Source organism: Hipposideros armiger, unplaced genomic scaffold (assembly GCF_001890085.2).
Source record: "Hipposideros armiger isolate ML-2016 unplaced genomic scaffold, ASM189008v1 scaffold_501, whole genome shotgun sequence".
NCBI classification, from domain to species: Eukaryota; Metazoa; Chordata; class Mammalia; order Chiroptera; family Hipposideridae; genus Hipposideros; species Hipposideros armiger.
This window is the reverse complement of record NW_017731851.1, coordinates 1,057,839-1,077,964: the sequence shown is the minus strand read 5'-3', so window position 1 is coordinate 1,077,964 and position 20,126 is coordinate 1,057,839. Positions and strand designations below refer to the sequence as shown.

General features: G+C 38.1%; 1 protein-coding gene across 2 annotated transcripts; it reads left to right on the top strand.

Moving 5' to 3' along the window:
* Nucleotides 1–1,617: 1,617 nt before the first annotated feature.
* On the top strand, nt 1,618–15,708 carry DNTTIP2 (deoxynucleotidyltransferase terminal interacting protein 2). Of its 2 annotated transcripts, none has more exons than XM_019667579.1 (7): nt 1,618–1,744; nt 3,203–4,833; nt 6,249–6,384; nt 9,256–9,351; nt 10,443–10,607; nt 12,142–12,251; nt 15,210–15,708. In XM_019667579.1, the coding sequence occupies exons 1-7, from the start codon at nt 1,673–1,675 to the stop codon at nt 15,301–15,303; spliced, it is 2,304 nt and encodes a 767-aa protein (XP_019523124.1). In that variant the 5' UTR covers nt 1,618–1,672; the 3' UTR covers nt 15,304–15,708. The 2 variants fall into 2 exon arrangements, with proteins under 2 accessions (XP_019523124.1, XP_019523125.1); XM_019667580.1 differs by lacking the exon at nt 1,618–1,744 and adding an exon at nt 1,791–2,270 and having other exon boundaries at nt 15,210–15,707.
* The last annotated feature ends 4,418 nt before the right edge of the window (nt 15,709–20,126 follow it).

Genomic DNA, 20,126 nt, shown 5'->3' with positions numbered 1-20,126 from the left:
AAGTTGTTGTCCTTCAGTCTCAGTTGTGAAGGGCGCAGCTAGCTCAGCTCCAAGTCCAGTTGCTATCTAGCCGCCCTTCGGCAGCTTGAGGCCATTCAGCTCAAGGTGCCATGTTCAATCTTAGTTGCAGGTGGGCATAGCCCACCATCCCATGCAGGAGTCAAATCGCCAGCCTTGTTAGGAGCACGTGCTCTCACCAGCTGAGCCGCCCTGACACTTGTTGGCAGCTCAGCAGCAGCTCAGCTCGGGTGTAGCTCACTGGCTCATGTGGGAATCGAACCAGTGACCCTGTTGCTCAGAGCTCACGCTCTTAACCAACTGAGCCAGTTGGCTGGCCCAGGAGCATTCTTCTACAGCTAAACCCTCCATCTCTATTTTTTTTTTTCCCATTCTTCAGTTGGGATCAAGTTTGGCTGCAAATAACAGAAAATCCCTAAATAACAGTGGCTTAAAAAGACAGGTTTTTATCTCAGGTGAAACAGATCTAGAAGTAGGCTGTTTAGGACTAATAAGGACGGACAACTCCACCAACTTGTCTGGGACCCGTGTTTTTTTCTTTCTCTCCTCTGCCATCCCTAAAGTGTGGCCCTCATCCTCATGGCACAAAATTGCTGCTTGAAAACCAGACAGCACAACCTTCCAGAAAGTAAAATGACGTTAAAGAAGGCAGGAAGAATATCCTCTCCTAAGATGTCCTTAAAAAAACTACACAGCATTCAATTCATATGTATTGTAATTGGCCACAATTTAGCCATATTTGACTACAAGGGTAACAATGAAAGGAGCTGTTTAGCTGGGTGGCAATGTGCCCACTGAAAAATCTGTGCTTTGTGACATTAAGGGGGGAAAAAAATCGGTTTTCTGTTATATAGTAGAAAATACATTTAGTAAGGAATTTATCCTTTCTCACCTGCAGTATCTGTCCACTTCAATCCCCTTCCATTCCCCTCAAACATGCTAGCTCTCCACCCTTCACCCTAAGAGAAAACCAAAAGCCTCTCTTAATTCTGGTGATTCTCTTCCTTTCACTGCAAAAAACAAAACAAAAAAGTCACCGCTCTCCTTTACAATTTCTTTAACATTTCTTCTTTTCTGCTTACTCCCGATACCTAGTCACCACCTTACCTTTGGATTATATGGTTTCCTAACTAGTCTTCGAGTTCCTGGGTTTTTAACATAAACATCTTTATCCCAACCAAGTCTTTAAATTTTATTTTATTTACATTTAACTTCACAAATAATGCAATAGTACATAAATGTAAAAAAAAAAGTATTATAAATAATGCAAATGTCTCCTGTCACATCCCTTGCTATATTAAGATCTTCAGAATTGCCCAATAATTTGAGGAGGGATGGATGCGGCAGAGATGGGATTTTTCCAACTCGTTCGTGTGAACCGAGGACGAGGGCCCTCTGTCATTGTGAGTTTCGTCGCCCCACTAACGTCTCTCCTGCAAAACGATGACCTGCACCCTACCGCACTGGACGGAACGCTAAAACCCGGAATTTCGGTGATCCCCAGGTCCCGGAAGGCCTAAGGAGGCGGGGCGGAGGCTGGTAAGAGATTCTCGCGAGTCCGGAATCCTCGCGGAAAACGCGAGCGAGGCTGTTGTCTGACGCACTTCCGGGGCGCCGGGACAGTCGCCCGCCGTGGTGGCCGCGAGCCGGTAAGATGGTGGTGACCAGGTCGGCGCGGCCTCAGGCCGGTATCCAAGCTCCGTCTGCTGAAAGCTCCGGGCAGGAGGTAGGAAATAGCAAACCTCCCTCATTTCTTCTCGCGGCCTCGCAGAACGGCGCTCAGGCAGGTGGGGCGGCGCAAGGGTCCCGCGGAGCGTGGGGAGGAGCGACGGCAAGGGCTCGAGCTTGCCGCGTGCTGCTGCGTACCAGGCCCCACGTAAGCCTGTCGCGTCGTCTTCGGCCCTCCCTACAGTCTTTTAATACTGCATTCCTTCATACGAAACAGAGAGGTTCGATGACTTGTTTTGGGTAGTTCAGCTCCGTAATGCAGATGCCCAGCTCGAGCCTTTTAATTTTCCTGTTAACACTGTACTAAGGATTAATTTCGGCCACCAAGCAAGAGTCCGATTTACCTGGGTTGGAGAGAAGGGCACTGTTTTCACGTGGGGATGCTGGCTGTGGCCCCACAGCGCCTCCTTTTCGCGTGGGGATGTCTGCGGTGGTGCCGCCTGGTAGCTTTCGGTGGCGCTAGTAGTCGGCCTCTGATTCTGCGATGAAGGGAATGGAGCCTTAACTCACTTCTGTACGTAAAGGTAAGGGCATCGACCGATGCTATCGGTGTGTGTTCCTAAACACGTCTTTGCCCAGAGTTAATATTCTTCCCTTTTCCCCGTGTGTGTCGGAATGTACAATAGGTCCACCTAGCATATTTGACTTGAGTAGAGAAAATTTTCTCTTAGTTTTTTTTTTCTCGCTAAAGTTATAACCAAGACTTGGGTGAGGCGAGTGAAGCAGGGGGCCTGCAAATGCAGGGGCATATCTAGTATTTAAGCTTTTGATTTTTTAAATCATGGGTGGTGGTTTTGTGTTCATCTTGTTCACTGAGTTTTTCAGTGCCCTCTTAAGATTTGTTCTGAGGGGAGTGCCTCACTCACTTTGCCCATGTCCCGCCCCTACCTAAATTATCGTATTTTGCCGTGTGTAATGTGCTCCTATTATAATGCACACCCACGTTCTTGCCCCAAACTTTCAGGGGAAAAAACTCAATTTTTTAATTGAATTTTTTGTTTACATTTAGGTCCTTGTTTTTGTATTATAAAGGAATTTTAGCATTTATTTTTAACATATTATGGTACAAGAAATTTTATGTAACAAGTAATTACAAAACACAAGAACAGATACAAGGTACAAGAAACTTTACGTACCGGTAACAAATTTACAATATTTACACATTATATATAGAAGGCCAAGAACTCTTCGTTGCAATTTCATTGTAAGTTCAACAAAACCCATTATTGTATTCCAGGGTATTATTTTGCATACGGATATCGTTATTGATTTCTAGAATTACACTTTTAACTCATAAGCATAAATAAAAGAATTAAAAACATTTATATAGATATGGAATTAGTACTACCCATGTGAAATGTGCATCCATATTTTTCCTTTACAAATTTGGGCCCAAAAAATGTGCATTATACATGGCAAAATAAGGTAATAATAGTGTGTTTTCTCTGGCTTACAGAATTCTGCTGCTAAAAGAATTCAAGCACGTCTAAAAGGCAGGAAGGAATCTCCTTCTGATGGCTCAAGTACTCCTGGATCACAGAGCACTAGGAAACAAACTCCTAAAACTGGAAAGAGGAAGAGCAGAACTACAGGCTCGTTACCAGAAATGAACACAACACCTACTGATGGAGAGACCTCTGAAGCAGAGTCAAGTTATTCTTCTGTGTCTGAGCTGCAGGATACCATTGTAAGAGTAACTAGGAGAAGGCAAATTGTAGTTGCATGCACCCCAGTGCCCAGTGTCAGGAAAAGGCTGAAAAGAACTCCAATAAATGAGTCTCATACTGAAGAATTGTCTGAAGCAGAATCGCATGTTTCAGGTATTTCTAGAATTATGTCTCCTACAGTAATAACTACAAGAACCAGAAGAAGTAAAGCTAAATCCCAAACAGATCCAAGCCAAGAATCACATGCAGAAGCTATTTCTGATGCTGAGTCATCATGCTCAGATATTTCTGCATTTTCCAGAATTGCAGTTAGGAGAACAACAAGGAGTATGCAGAGGAAATTACAAGCACAAATGGAGGAGACAGATACTAAGATTATACCAGAAAATGAAAAGCAAGTGATAAGTACACCTACAGATTCAGAGGATTCAGCTACCAGACAAACTTCATCTCATTTACAAGCAAGATCTCTTTCTCAGATAAACAAGCCAGATTTCTCTAATAGTGACATGGATAATGACTTGGATAACGATTCCTTCCCTGGAAATTCAGAAAAAAAAATAACAATGCAAAATGGCCAATGTTTTAATATACAAGAAGAAAAACAGGCCAGTGTTGTACCTCTCGAAGAAATAAAGCAGAATTGTAAGAGTTCAGATGAGGAAGCTGAAGGGATGATAGAGGAGGGGAAAGAAATTAATGAGAAAAATTCTGAGTTGAGTCTTTCTGAACTTCAGGACACTGACCTTCAGCAGTTAGTTTCTCAAAGGCATTCAACACCCCAGAATAACAAAATTACATCAAAGCCCTCAAATCTGAACTGTGAGGCTGTAATAAAATCATTAGATCAAACATTTGCAGTTGTGGAACTAGACAGGTGGACTGAAGAGAGAAAGAGCACCATAAAAACAAGTGACCTGACAATTAGTGATGGGGGTGGTGATGAAGAGTGCACAGCTCTAGCTGTCGGTGACGACATGAACAAAGAAAGGGATGTAGATTTTGAGTGTGATACCAAACTAGACAAGTCTCAGCTTAACACAGCTCAAGATAAAGGTGATTCCGTTTTATTACTTCTCAGCAGTGATGAAAGCCAGCAGTCTGAAAACAGTGAGAATGAAGAGGACACTGTGTGTTTTGCTGAAGATAGCAATCAAAAGGAGTCATTAAATGGAGACTCAGAAAATACGTTATGTGACAATGCATTGTTTGTAATTGACACAACTCCTGGATTGAGTGCTGATAAAAATTTTTACTTGGATGAGGAAGACAAGTCAAGTGAAGTTGCCACAGAGGAAGAAGACGAGGAGGAGGAAGAGGATGAAACAAGTGAAGAAGAACCATCAGACCATGAGAAAAATAAAGATGATGAAGAATTTAGTGATGAAGATGACTTACTAAATGGCACAAAGTCTAAACTGTAAGTTTTACCTTTATTTTAAAAAGTTTCAAATGTCTAAGTTACCATAAAAATATAAAATAATAGAAAACATGGGAATTGAGAAAATTATTGCCTGAGGTTCTTTACAGAAGAGCTCTTTTATCCAGCATTTCCCTCATCTCTCTGGATGCCTTTTAAGTTGTAGTTTTCCCACCAGTGATAGCTAAAAGTGTTCTTTTTGGTGATATATTAGAAACCGTCCATTAGGATTTTTCTGCATGACTGTTAAGAGCATTATAAAAGGGAAGTAAAATAATTTGGTTTTTTTTATTATATGTTGATTGTAGAAAAATTGAAAAGCCTGAGAAAAATAATCACCTATAATCTCATCTATCACCCATTGAAAAGCATGAATGTTTGGGGCTATTTAGTTTCTTTTTCTCTGTTATAAATTTGTTTTTCCCAGGCACAGGCTGTTGCTTACAGTGTAATCCACTGGAAATACAGGCATCCTTGTAAGGAACTATGCATTAACAGATGCCCAGTCTGCACTCTTAAACCAGTGAAGTCAATCTCTGTGAAGGCATAATTATTTTTTAAAAGCCACATTCCTACCTGGATATTTCTAATGTACATTTAGAGTTGAGGATCACTGCTAAGGCACTGCAATAAAATGATCTCACTTTCCAGTAGAGGTTGCTTATCAAAACTGTCAACTGCTCAGTTTATAGGAGTAATTAGGGAAGAAAGTGACTATAAGTCCAAGTGTACTTATAAAAAGGACCCTTCAGTAATATAAAGTAGAAAGTCTAATTACATAAATATAGCTGGAGCCCAGGCCAACTGCAGAAGATTGTAATTTGGTAGATCTTGGATGTGACATTTATATTTTTAAAAAGCTCCAGTGGGAAATATGGATGCCCATCGCTGTTTAAAATTCCCTTGATTTAGAGGCACTACCAAATGCCTTTAATTACCCAGAAAAATATTCTAAGTTTGGATAACTTGGAAGTTCATAGTAGAACCCGTCTTTCTCATTGGTTTTAGAGATGGGAGTGTATACGTATATTAACTCACTACCTGTATATGAAGTTGAGCCGAATTGCCAGGTGTATCTCCTCATTTCTGTAATTCTTTTCTTTATAAAAACCTTTTTATGAAATTGACATTACATGGCCTTAATCCTCTTAAGGAAAATCTGGAGAATAAATTTGGATGTGCTCCCAAAAAGATTTTTTGTTTAAATCATTATTCATCTCAGAATTTTTTTAAATGTCTTTATTAGATTTAAAACATGTACTTGTTTGGTTTTTCAAAACTCCATTATAAAAGTTTTTTTTGTCATTGACGGTAAAAGGGGGGAGAGACGAAAAAAAGTTCTTTTAAAAATACAGTCTCAGTTGTTTCCATTTCGATTTCATTGCTTGATCTTTAAGTGACCATTTCTCTTGCAGTCTAAAGTTGACAAGCAGCAGCATAGACCCTGGTCTGAGTATCAAGCAATTGGGTGGTTTGTATATTAATTTTAATGCAGACAAACTACAGTCAAACAAAACCCTAACACAGATCAAGGAGAAAAAGAAAAATGAGGTAAGTTACTTGAAGTGTCATGTAGGTTTTCATACTACTAGCCAATTACTTACAGAAATGGTTACTGCTTGGTAAGAGACTGATTTTCCTACAGTGAAATTACATGAGCATACTGTGCTCCTTTTTTCCCTCTTTCCAGAACAGTCAATTCTTTTTTTTTTATAAAGTCCTAGCTATAAAAGATGACACTTGAAAAATAAAGTAATACAGGATCAGTGTTACCCACTGCTTATGATCCCAGGGGTTGTTTTTCTTTTCTTGCTATACTTTTAGTTCTTAACTGTTCTGGACCCTGTTGACCCTGTTGAAAATCTGAAAGCTATGAGTGCCTCCCTCTTCCAGGATAAAGTGCACATTTTTCACAGACATAAAATTGTACATTTAATTTCAGAAAGAAATTATAGGATTGGTGACCTCATCCAAACCCTGAGCTTTAGCTGCCACCTTGCATGGCTTTTTCCCACATCTGTTTTTTAGCCTTGGTGCCTCTTCAGGTCTTTAAATTCAGGTACCTATTATCTGTTCATATGTGCTCAGGCACTTGAGCTCACTAATTGTCTTACTTCTGTTCCCTGCCTGAACCACCACCTCCTCTTGTATTCTCTCTATCCCAGTTAATGACGCCAAATGTCTTTCCCTTTTGCAGTCAATCACTAAGCCTAGGCTAGATGCTTACATTGTTTCTGCTCTGTTCCCTCCTTTTCACCCCACTATCACTGGCTCATTCAGGCCTTTATTTTTCGTCTCAGTAGCCTCCTTACTCTTTGTTGTTCAAGCTATTCTCCATACTCTTGCTAGAGTTCTCTTTCTAAAGACACAAATTTGGCCATGGTATTCTCCTGGTTAAGTCCTTCAGTGGTTCTTCAGAGTCTTCAAGGTGCCTGTGTTCCCCCAGCTCTGGCTGTCCACCTGCTGTGTTCTGGCCACAGAAGACTATTATTATTCCCTGAACATATACCTACCCTTTTCCCAGGCCAATGCAGAGATCATAGATCACTGCCTTCAGGAGACTTTATTTGACACTAGTCGTTCCTCCAACCTCCTCTGTGCTTCTACAACACCCAATATCAATCAGATTCGTTATTAACCATGTGGTATAATTGTTATTTCAGTGTCTTTTTGTATTCCTAAAACAGGATTTCCCAACCTTAGCAATACTAATGTATTAGGCTGGGTAATTCTTTGTTGTGGGAGAATGTGCATTGTAGGATGTTTAGCAGCAGCCCTGGTCTCTACCCACTAGATGTGAGTAGCATCCACACCACTCACACACATACCAAAAATGTCTTCAGACATTGCCAATTGCTCCCAATTGAGAACCACTGTCCTAAAGCCAAGTATGGAACTTGCCACACAAGAAACTTGTAATAGTGGGAGAGGGGTTGTTTCTGTGCGAAGGGTGAAAAGGATAACTATTGCATAGTTCTGTACACCTGAAACTAACAATAAAAAAAAAAGAAAGAAAAAAGAAACTCATAAGAATCTGTTAAATAAATGTCATATACACTCTCTTCTGTGAATGCTAGGAAAGTCTAAACTACTGTACTCCCCAGAAACTTCTAGGCCTAAACCTGAATTGGGGATATTCTCATTGATAATTGATTTCTGAATTGATAATGTCAAATTTTATTGAATAAATTAATATTTGCTGTATTCCTGTGAGCTATTTTGAGGGTTAAGGAGTAGTCTTTTTAGTTCTTTGCACTGGCGAAATGACTAATTACCCTGAGACTCCTTTTAGTCACAAAACAGTATGACAATATTTAGTCATCCTAAGCAAGTAACAAACTGCAGAAGTCATTTAGGAAAAGATTAACAGACCTGACTACACAAAATTTTAAAACCTATGCAATTATAAACAAGACCATAGATTAATACCACTAAAATACAAAATACATTTCTACAAATTAGTAAGAACACAACCCTATTTAAAAATGAAAAGAACCCGAAAGAGTGCAGGCATTCCCACAAAAGAGAACTTATATAGCTACTAACTACACAAAAAGATCATCAACAGCAAATGAAAATAGCTAAGAGGCACCACTGACTATATACAAAAAGATAACGGTGGCAATGTAAAGAAAAAGGCTGGTAGGAGTTTATACTGTTTGAATGTGAGGCAATTTAGCAGTACAAAATGACACATTTTGGTATCTGTTTTATAGATACAATCACAAATGTGCAGAGGTTATTACAGCGTTTAATGGAAAAGAGTTTAATGAAGACTTAAACTAAATGTCAGAAGAAAATGTTTAGCAACTATTTATAAGAAAGTTGTTGATCTATGTATGAATTGACATTGAAAAATCATCTGAGATACGTTGAGTTGCAAAAAGCAGATATGTCTACATCTTGTTGGTATAATATAAAAAGTATATGTTGTTTAATAGAAATCTGTTATCGCTATACTTACTAATAGTCTAGCCAGTATCCTCAGATCACAAGAAGCTGTTTTACCAACATCAAAAGAACTTAAAAACTAGTCAGGTTTTTTTCAGGGGTTTCAAGAGCCATTATGGCGTTGTTCCTATTGTCTTTATTTTCCAATTTGGTGCAGGTGCGTGGTTGCAAACCAGTAAGTACAAGTGGACATGTTAATGTAAATCTGATGTGTGCAGATTCAGATTAGTAAAAGAAATTTGAACTGAATAATCAATTTTATAGATTACCTAAAATAACCCTTCAGTTTGCCTCCTAAAACATTTTTATTGTGATATTAGGACGGGAACAACTTGACAGTAGCATGTCTGTACATAAAGGTTAATATATTTGGAGTAGTCTTCACTCTGAGAGATGTTATTCTTATAAGGCAAAAAATGTTGAAGTTATATGACATTCTGATATTTTAAAACCAATTTAATAATTTTATAGATGCTGCAGAAATCCGTCATTACTCCTGATTTTGAAAAAAACTACTGTGTCCCACCATATAGAGAATCAAAATATCAACTTCAAAAAAAACGCAGAGTAAGTACAGTGACTCTTATTATTTAGAATGTTTAGATGTGTTCAACTATATGTGTTCAGCTTATACAACATGGTTGTACATTTAAAAAGTGTATTTCCAAAGAAAATTTTCACAGATAACTAAATGCCCATAAAATATGGTTCCATAAACACATTTTGTGTGAATTTCACAAAGTGAAAGTGCACCAGGTGGTACACAGATACAGCTTTTTTTCCCCTTCCTTAAAAACAGTGACAGCCACCATGCAAGGTCAGCGTCCACACCTCTTGGCTTACAGGTACTGTTCACTAAAAGCTAGGAACTCTGTTGCAGGCTATTGTAGGGAATTGAATGTAAACCAGCCAAAAACCCTGGTCTTTAGTCTGCCAAATGAGAGAACAGGAACTATTTTCTCTAGTGTGATATAGGGATGGCTTCCATCTGGCATTTCAACTAATAAGCATAAGGAAGTTATCAAGAGCTTGGAGGAAATTTGAGAAAGGTGCTCCGGTAATATTGTCATTAATAGGAAGCCCCTTGGCACATGGTAAACCCTTCATAATTATTGTATGAATGGAACAAAAAAGTAAAATTAGGCAAATCACTCACTAGGAGTTTTCAAAGGAACAGACTTTTTTTTCTTCTTCTTTTTCTTTTTTTCAAGGAAATAACACAGATTCCGACTGTTAGAGTCAGTGACTTTGAGATACCTGGGCAACTGAATGAAAGCGTTAGTGTTTACATATAAGCTCCAGAAGTGAAAATGTTTTTATACATTATCTCTTGTGTAGGCTGTTTTAGAGAATAAAAATTAAAGTTGTGGGTTACTCTCCTACCAACTCAGCAGTTGTTTCTAAAATACAAAATAAAATTTTAGGAACCCTCATGTATGAATTGATAATGCTTTTACCTAATTTATCAGAGAAATCACTTTTTGTGATTTAATTCCTTTTATGAAAGATGAATTTGGAGACTAATACATTCTGTAAAGTAACCTTATTTGTTTTTAATTAATGAAATTTTCTGTTATGTACAGTTATGGGGGAAATGAGGTATAGTTTATACACTGTTTATAAGAATTTTCTGTTTGTTTTTGAAATCTGAATTTCAGAAAGAGCGACAAAAAACAGCAGGTGATGGCTGGTTTGGTATGAAAGCTCCAGAGTTGACAGATGAACTAAAAAATGACCTCAAAGTACTGAAGATGAGAGCTGGCATGGACCCAAAAAGGTTTTACAAGAAAAATGATAGGGATGGCTTCCCTAAGTACTTCCAGGTATGAAGTAAACAGAATACAGTGGTGAGGTTGTGTGGATTTTAGTTTGGAAAGCACTATAGTGTGATCTTTTTTCTGTTTCCTCTAAAATAGATGAATGTTTACGATGCACATCTGCTCAGGTCATATAATAATGGCAGAACTCAATTCAGACAGCTACTAGCTTGTGATGGCTTTTCATGTAGAGAGAGTCGCAAATAGTAACTAGGTTCTTAGGACATCTCTCTGAAAGTTATGGAACCTGTAAGATGGGTGTTCCATATATGGATAGTACTGGCCTAAGAGCAGGAATTCTCATGGGATGGATGGGGAAAGGGAATTATTTGCACCAAACTCTTCTTTTCAAGGGTAGAGGGGTATCATCAGGCAAATTCTCAAAATAACTTAAAAGTTGGTTTTCAAAGTGTTTTCAAAGGAGTCATCCCCTGGTAGCTCTCAAGTTCATTTTGCTCTTCTTGAGTACCTTTCATGTCACTCATCTGGATTATTACAATAGTCCTTTGCCCCTAGGTCTGCATTCCCTCTAGTCCATCCTTCACATTGTAGCCAGTCATTTATTCTTTAAAAAAAACAACAAAAAAGGCAATCTGTTTATGATATGCCTCTGATCAGTGATATCACGGGTATCATTCAGTGATAACTTCAGTGATTCTTTGTGACCTGGAGGGTAGTCTGTACCCCTTACTGAGGCCCTTCACAATCTGCACCCAAACCAGTTCACCAGCCCTTCCTTTGTCACAGCCCTCTGAAGTGCGAACACACTCAACTTCTCAGTCTCCTCAGAACATGCACAGACTGGTCTTGGCATTTGACTTTGCATGTGGTTGGCTCTGCCATTTGCTTGGTGAAATTTTACTCATATAAATCCAAGCTAAAATGTCATCCTTTATGAAACCTTCTTTACCTCCCTTAGTTAAATAGAATTGGTCACGTAGTTTTCAGAGCCTCTAATGTTTTGTTCAGCATATACTATGTTACCCTTTTTTTAGTTAACTGTCTGTGGATCTTTAAGACTGTGGGCTCCTCACTGCCAGGGACCAGATAGTCTTTATCTTTGTTTCCCTAAAACTAGGACAGTGCCTGACACATAGTAGACACTTGGTAAATTTTACTCAGTTGAATGTAGGAACTAATGCAGAGTGGTCAGTTAGAAGGTTCAAAGCTGGCAGCATTTATGATAACCTAGGAGATCAAATAGGTATATAGAATTTGTGTCAATTTCATTAAATTGGAAAGCTAAAACAAATTTACATTATCTGTCCCACTTTTCCCCTCTCGTTACATTGTTCATCAAGAATTTATGTACTGTCTAGCAGTAACTTATATAAATTTATTATAAACTAATGAGGAAATGTCATTAGTGTGACCTAATGCAAATTGAATAGGTGATTTATTTTTGCTTTTTATATTAGTGTAATGTAAGTTTGTGTTTTTCATTCCTTTCTATAAATATACTTTGTTAGAGCTACCCTGAAATATGAAAATAATGTGGCATTCAGGTATTACATGACTTATTTCAATCAATTGTTCACAGATTGGAACCATTGTTGACAATCCAGCTGACTTCTACCATTCACGAATTCCCAAGAAACAAAGGAAGAAAACTATTGTGGAAGAACTACTGGCTGATTCTGAGTTCAGAAGGTAAAGGGATTTATGTTTCACTTTATAATATGTTTGCTTTCCTTTAGAATATGCATAAACTTTTTAAATTTCAGATAATTTTTAAATGCTTTGTAGCACAGAATTTCTCAATAGCAGCACTATTTACATTTTGGATGAGACCATTCTTTTGCGGGGGGCGGAGGGGGTACTTTCATGTGCATTGTAGGATGTTTAACAGCATCCTTGGCCTCTGCCCACTATATGCCAGTAGAACCCTGTCCTCACCCTCCCCGCCCCCCATTCATGACAATCGGAAATGTCTCCACACATTTACAGATGTTCCCTGCAGAGCATAAGCATTCCAAGTTTAGAACCAGTGCTTTAGAGGGAAGCTTGAAAATATTTGACTAGAGGAGAAGGAGCCTGCAAAGGAGACTGGGAAAGAATAGCTAGCCAAGAGGGCATTAAGAAAAGCAGGAGGGCGCAGTGTCATAGATGTCAAGGAAAGAGAATGTTTTAAGCATGTGTAAGCTAGAGGAGTGGTTAACAGGAATAAATGCTGATGAGACGTCAAATGAAATAAAAACTAAAAGCTTCCTTTGGATTTAGTTACATGGAGGTCACAGTAACTTTGGCAGGAGTTTTAGGGGAGTGATAGGGAGAAAGTCGAACTGGAGATTGAGTTGAAAATGAAGAAATGGACATAACTCTTCGAAGAAGTTCAGTTGTGAAGAGGAAGGGAAAGGCAGGGCTAGCTGGAGGATTAATTAAGATGGGAGCAATCTGAGTATGTTTAAATGTCCTTGAAGCAGCTGTATATATATTATAGGAGATTTAAAAGCATGTCTTGTATAGAAACCTCTACTCAAGTTCCAGCTTAGTTTAATAGCAGAAGTGAAAATATTTATCAAAGGTTTTAAAAATAATGTGGATTGTAGGCATGGAAAACAAACAACTCAAAATGTTGTTTAAAGCTATTTAATGAATCTGGGTAATGGTAAAAATTTTAGAAATAAGCACTATCAACATTGCTGTGATTTCTGAGATTGCCATCATCAATATTACAAAATGTAGGTCAGTCGTAATCATATGGTTAACATTTAGGTGGTAAGTGTTGAAACACTAAAAAAGGTAATCTTAGAATAAGGAAGTTGGGCAGTAAACTAGAAATTTAGAATGAAACACATAAAATTGCAGGTTAGAGGTTATCTTAGCAGTTCATTGTTTCCCACATTGAGTCATTGAATACCATCTTCACTGTTTTCATTATCTGTATGCTGCCTGATTTATTTTAAAAAGAAACTTTATATTGCTGCTGTAAATGGATTTAATTATATTTTTCTATATACACTAAGATAAATACATTACTTAAAATGAATATTGTCTGTCACCTAAATTTACATGCCACAATATGTGAAACACTACTAGCCCATCTCTCCACAGGAAGTTTTAATCCTCTACAACCATCTCGAGGTTTTCTGTCCTCCCATCACTTTGGGATAGGGAACTTCACCAAATGTATTTAATGCATCAGATGTTTACAAATAGGAAAGTCCTGGGACAGAAGAAAATGTGCTTTTCTGTGTTGTATGTGGTTTTTGGTTTTGTTTCATTTTTAATCTAACCTGAGGTTTGTTAGAAAGTCTGTGTCAGTTGTGCTTTTGGGATTCAGTGAGCTGTAAAGTTATGAAGGGCTTAAGTAGCTTCTGTTTTAAAGAGATTTTTAGCTTATCCTCAGCTTTAGTAATGTGAAAACAGATTTATGTAACATAGTGTATCTGCCTTACAACAAAGGAATTTAATATGTTTAGAGAATTTTTTTTTTCTTCAAGTTTTATTGGGGAACAGCCATGGTCATTGGTTACACATTGCTTTCATGCTACAATAGTATAGTTGACTCTTTTAAGGAGGGCAAAGCTCACAGTGACCCATGCAGGGATCAAACCAGCAACCTTGGTGTTCTTCGCACCACACACTAACCAACCGAGCTAACCGGTCACGCCCAAGTTTAGAGAATTTTTAAACTTTTCATCATTGTGTACTGACAGGCCTTCTTTTGTTGAAGCTTCTAGGCACTACATCTTTATTTTTCTGCAATAAATTGTGCTTCTGTATTTCCAAAGCCCAATGGGAAAATACAGTCTATAGCACCGATTCTTTGGTCTGAGGATGCCTTTGAACTCCTAAAAATTATTAAAGACCCAAAGAACTTTTGTGGATTACATTTATCAATATTTACCATAATAGAAATTAAAATTAAGAAACTTTAAAAATATTTATTAATTCATTTTAAAATAACAAATCCATTACACATTAACATAGTTTCATGAACAAAAAAATAATTTAGTGCATATCTCTCTAATGTCTGGCTTAAAGACAGTTGAAGCCTCATATCTGCTTCTGCATCAGTCTGCTATGATACCACACATTGTGTAGCCTCTGGAAAATTTCACTGTACACTCATGAGAGAATGAGCATGAAAAAGACAACAATGTCTTGGTATTCTTCTGAAATAGTTTTTAACTAATGGAGTTCTTGAAAGGGTCTCATTTCCAGACTACATTTTGAAAACCATTGTTCTGTGGTGTATTTCTTAAGGTTCTAAGAAATATATTGTGTGTTTTCAGGTAAGTGTAAACCTTTTGTTTTCCTTAGTCCATATTTTTACATTTCTATCCCACAAAAATATTTAAAGCATTTGATATTCTCTGGTAGTTGGATATAATGAGTGCATGGGTCTCTACTGACAGTTTTCTCAAAGCTTCCCTTTACAGTTGGCATTTTTTCTGACTTTGGTTCCTGCTTAGTTCACCTCTTTGTCCCCAACTCCTTACACATGGTAGAACTTAGTACAAGTGTGATGAATAAATGGTAAAAATGCAAAAAATAAATAAAATTGAGATTTAGAAGTGGCCTCCCCTCCCCAAAAGACTACATTAACTTCTAATATGTGGTGTGTCATACTTTAGAACTTAAAGGTTTGGTTTTTCTTCTTAGATATAACCGAAAGAAGTACTCAGAGATCATGGCTGAAAAAGCAGCAAATGCAGCAGGAAAGAAGTTTCGAAAGAAGAAGAAATTTCGCAATTAAAATTCACCAAGCAAGTCACAGTATTTTACATCCCCCCTTTATTTATTTACTAAAGATATTTTTGAAAACACCATCACATAAATTAACATTACTGGTCCCATTTATATATAGGGACTTCAGTTTAGAAAAAGTTGATTTGAAAGAGAATCAATCACTTGCCCCTTACAATAAAAATAGGTGTGTCTACAAAAGACCCACCCATGCTTAGACCCTTTAAGGAAAGAAAAGGGAAAGAACCTTAACCAATTTAAGATAATTAACATTTTTGTAAAGTTTTCAATGCTTAGTATTTAAATAAAATTGAATTAAACATTTAGAAAGTGTAAGGTTTGCTAATATTCAAAAAACTTTAACATAATATGATCAAAGATAACTATGACAATATTGTAATTATTTTAATTAAGGTGTGTGTGTGTGTGTGTGTGTGTGTGTGTGTGTAGGTAGGTAGGTAGGTAGGTAGGTAGACAGGAAATGCCCATTCCGTCAACTGTAAATTCAGGTCCAGAAAATACAGAGATACAGAGATCTGTACAGGAATACAGAGTCTGCTTGTGGCCAGTACAAAAGTCATAGTTGAAACCAAAGGAATGGTACAAGTGTTCTTAGAGCAAGTGTACGTTAGTATATATAATCAGAGCGCTAAATTAAGCTGTAAAAGGAACTTAAAAGATAATGAAGATGACCTAGAAAGTCTGGGTTAAAGCTGATGAAAATGGGCCTTCAAAATACCTTACAATCTTGAACAATTTCTAAAATTGCCATCTTGTTCCAAAATGTTTGTAAGACAGCTTATAAAAAATGCATACAACACAACTAGTTTTTTAAGTGAGGAAATTATGGGGAGGAAAGTGAGCATGGAAGAAATTAAATGAAGTTAGGATAAAGTTAAACGATTCTGAAACTAACTGTAACAGTTGATAAGAGGGGACTTTGAGCTTTCTAGCATCTAACACAAAGATCAGTTCTGTGTTCAGTGTTCTGTCATAAGATAAAAACATCTACTTTAGATAAACACCATTATTCCTATTAGTAAGACTTGAGAAAACATTCATGAGTTCCCATAATTAAGTATGTCGGATGAGAGGCCATACTTGGCTGTCCAGAGAATAAATGGCAGGGTTTTTTAAAAAAGGAAAACGGATGAGGGGCAGAGAAGACTATAGAAAAGTTCAATAGCACCTTGAGTAACTGGGATAAATTCATGGGATCCCACTCAGAAATAGCAAGTTAGAAGGAAACATGATATGAGAAAAATTTTAATACTATTTCTGGGATATGTGCAGATACTCATCCAGTTCAGACTCTCAAGCAATGACAACTATTGTTCAAAGTTACTACCTACTTTTATTGAAAGTTTTCAGTAAGGATTTAAACAAAAAATACTTTCTAGTTAACCAGTTCCCCAAGCATCTGACTAATTAAAATGTAAAATTTTCTCATTGTTACATAATTTAAAAGTGAACAAATGTTTCCATCTTTAAAAGTGAAGAAGTAACACTTCCTATTACTAATAGCTTCCAAAAAGCAGGGTCAATAGCATGACCTGTAATTAAGTGTCATAAGCAGATGAGTGCTTTATAAAAGAAATATCTCAAAATTATGAAATGTAAAATTAGGTAACAGTAGGGGGAGGTTCTGAAATGAAAAGGGTTATTATCACATCTTCAGGAGACCAGATAACACGTCTTCGAGGCCCCACGTTGGGGTGCCAGATATCATGTACCGCGTGACAAGGGCTGGGGTTTCGAGGAGGGGCGGCGAAGGGTTAAGAAATCACAAGAGTCAAAAGTAGAGTTTCTGGGGGGGGGGGGCGTCTCTGCAGACCAAGAGAGTGAGCCCTGATACTGGCAAGCCTAAAGCCTACAACTGTCACAAAGAGGTCAATTTGAATATCTATACCCAGTTAATTGATTCAGTTAAGACTGGCAGCTGCTTCACCTAAACTCATTGTGATTAAGCATCAGTTGTGCTTTCACACATGCATATGATCCCTGAGATGGTATCAGCATTCCCAGACCACCTGATAAGGAAGTTTTACCGAGATCATTCCCTTGGGCCTTAGCATTCCAAGACACTTCCTTAAGACTTCAAAGGATCAGTGCACAGGAGCATTCAAATTGGCAGCTGCAAGGTGACAGGTTATCAGTAAATACTGAACACCAACTATACAAAGGCAAAAACTATATTAGGCTCAGGTGATGGGTGGTACATAATGTATATTCGTTCTGGTTACCACTGCATAACAAATTACCCCAAAACTCAGTGACTCAAAACAACCACCGTTTTATTATAACTTATGATTCAGTGGGTCAAGGCTTGGCTGGGTGAATTGTGCTCTACATGATATCGAATGATGTCACTTGGTAGTATTCAGCTGGCAGCTAAACAGATCTGGAAGGTCTAAGACACTTCATAACAAACCTGGCACCTTAGAATATTCTCTTTTAAAAGTATGATATCAATTGAAATTTTTCTTCAGTTTAACAGTATAGCATAAAAATTGCTATACAACCAAAACATGACCCACACACTGTGTGACACTGAAGGCTCTAGCACCATTAAATGGTCTCAATATATAATATTTATGAAGTTCTACTCCTCCTCACCTGCCTCCTTCCTAGTCACCCCTCATAAGGTAAGAGGAGTTACCAGAATGAAGTGAGCTCAAGATACTCATGGGGCTGAGTTTTTACAAATGAACAAGGTTGCTGTATTAATAGGTGAGAAACCATGTGCAGTCACTCTCCCTATTAGGGGTCAGACCTGTCATCCTCTCTTCCAAACAAGGTGGGAAGTTGGACTTGGGGCTTTCCTGAACTAGGCTTTTTCTATTAAAGGTAGGGGATGATGGATGGGGAAGATGGGTGGTTTCATCATGGCTTACCTGAGAAGTCCTGCAGTCAGGGTGTTCTAGTTATCATGTGAGTGGTACTTTCCCATTGGCTACTCTTCCTTATGGTTACAGCCTCCTTGGCAGGTTGCAAAGCAGGGACTAGTAGGATTTAGGGACCAAATTTCTGACCTCGAACCGTATGTAACATACTGAAATTTCGAGGTCTTGTTCATTAAGGGAAGAAAAAATGAAATATGGATATGAAAACTATGGTTAGATCTAGTCCCAATTACCGTATGAAATTTAGCTGTCAGGCAGTGAAGAATACTACAAATGACTTTAAAAATGTTTCTCGACCTTTTTAAATGATAGGAAAGAAATATGTGCATATAGTCATCTATATGAAAAGAAATTTATGTCTGACATTTTGTTCAGTCTCTTCCTCCTATATCTATTCCCCCACCCATCAACTCGGAAGTTCAGAGGAATAATGTACTGCAACAAACAAGAACACAAAGAAAATATACATTGTGGTTAACTAGAATTTTTCTATATCTTAATGTTAGTGTATCATCAGTAAGATTTATTTTTTCCCTGAAATGTATGTGTGTGTATACATATTTATATATACATATACACACACCAAAATGGCTGACAGAGACAATGAGTTAGTAGAACAAGTCATAGCTCAGTTCTGGAATGTGAAGCTTCATCAAATCCTTGGCTAGTCTCTTCTAAGTGGTGCTGGAAAAACTGGACAGATGCATATAAAAAAAATTGGACCACTTTGTTACACCATATACAAAAATAAACTCAAAATGACATAAAGACTTAAATGTAAGACCTGAAACCATAAAACTTCTAGGAGAAAATATAGGCAGTGAACTCTGACATAGGTCTTAGCAACGTCATTTTTTTTGTTGTAAAAGATTTTTTTATTGGGGAATTGGGGGATGGAACAGCGTTGGGTAATCGGGGAAGGGGAACAGACAAATTGCTGTCCTTTTGTTCTTCAGTCTAGATGTAGAGGACGTCACTTCACTAGCTCAAGTTGATATTGTGATCATTGTGCTCTTCCCAGGAGAGACAGATTGGTCGCCAGCCATTGGACGGCCGCTCACACTGGCTCATGGCAGCTCATGCTGGCTGCCGGCCGCTCACGGTAGCTCATGGCAGCACACTGCTGCAGCCTGTGCTGTCGCCAGCGACTCACAGCATCCCAGCTCCAGGTCGAGCTGTTGTTCACCATCTTAGCTGTAGTGGGCGCAGCATCACTGGCCCATGTGGGATCCGAACCGGCAGCCCTGCTGCTCAGAGCTGGTGCTACCAAGCCAACTCTTAACCAACGCGCCACTCGGCTGGCCCAGCAACGTAATTTTGGACATGTCTCCTTGGGCCAGAGCAACAAAAGAAAAAATAAATAGGACTACATCAAGTTAAAAACTTTCTGCACAGCAAAGGAAACAAAAACAAAAGGACAACCCACTGAATGGGAGAAGATACTCACAAATGATACATTTGATAAGGGGTTAATATCCAAACTATATAAGGAACTCATACAACCTAACACTAAAAAAAATCCAATTAAAAAATGTGCAGAGAACCAGATTTGTCTCCAAAGAGGACACAGATGGCCAACAGACATGAAAAGATGCTTATCACTAATCATCAGTGAAATGCAAATCAAAAACTACAATGAAATATCACCTCCCATCTGTCAGAATGGCTGTCATCAATAAGTGTGTTGGTAAGGATATGGAAAAAAGGGAACCCCTCAAACACTGTTGGTGGGATTGTAAATTGGTACAGCAACTATGAAAAACAGTATGGAGATTTGATACTGTTTAAAAATAGAGCTGCCAAACGATCCAGCAATTCCATTTCTGGGTATGTAGCCAAAGGGGAAAAACACTTATCTTGAAAAGATATGCACCCCTATGTTCATTGCAGCATTATTTATAATAGCCATGATATGGGAGCAACCTAGGTG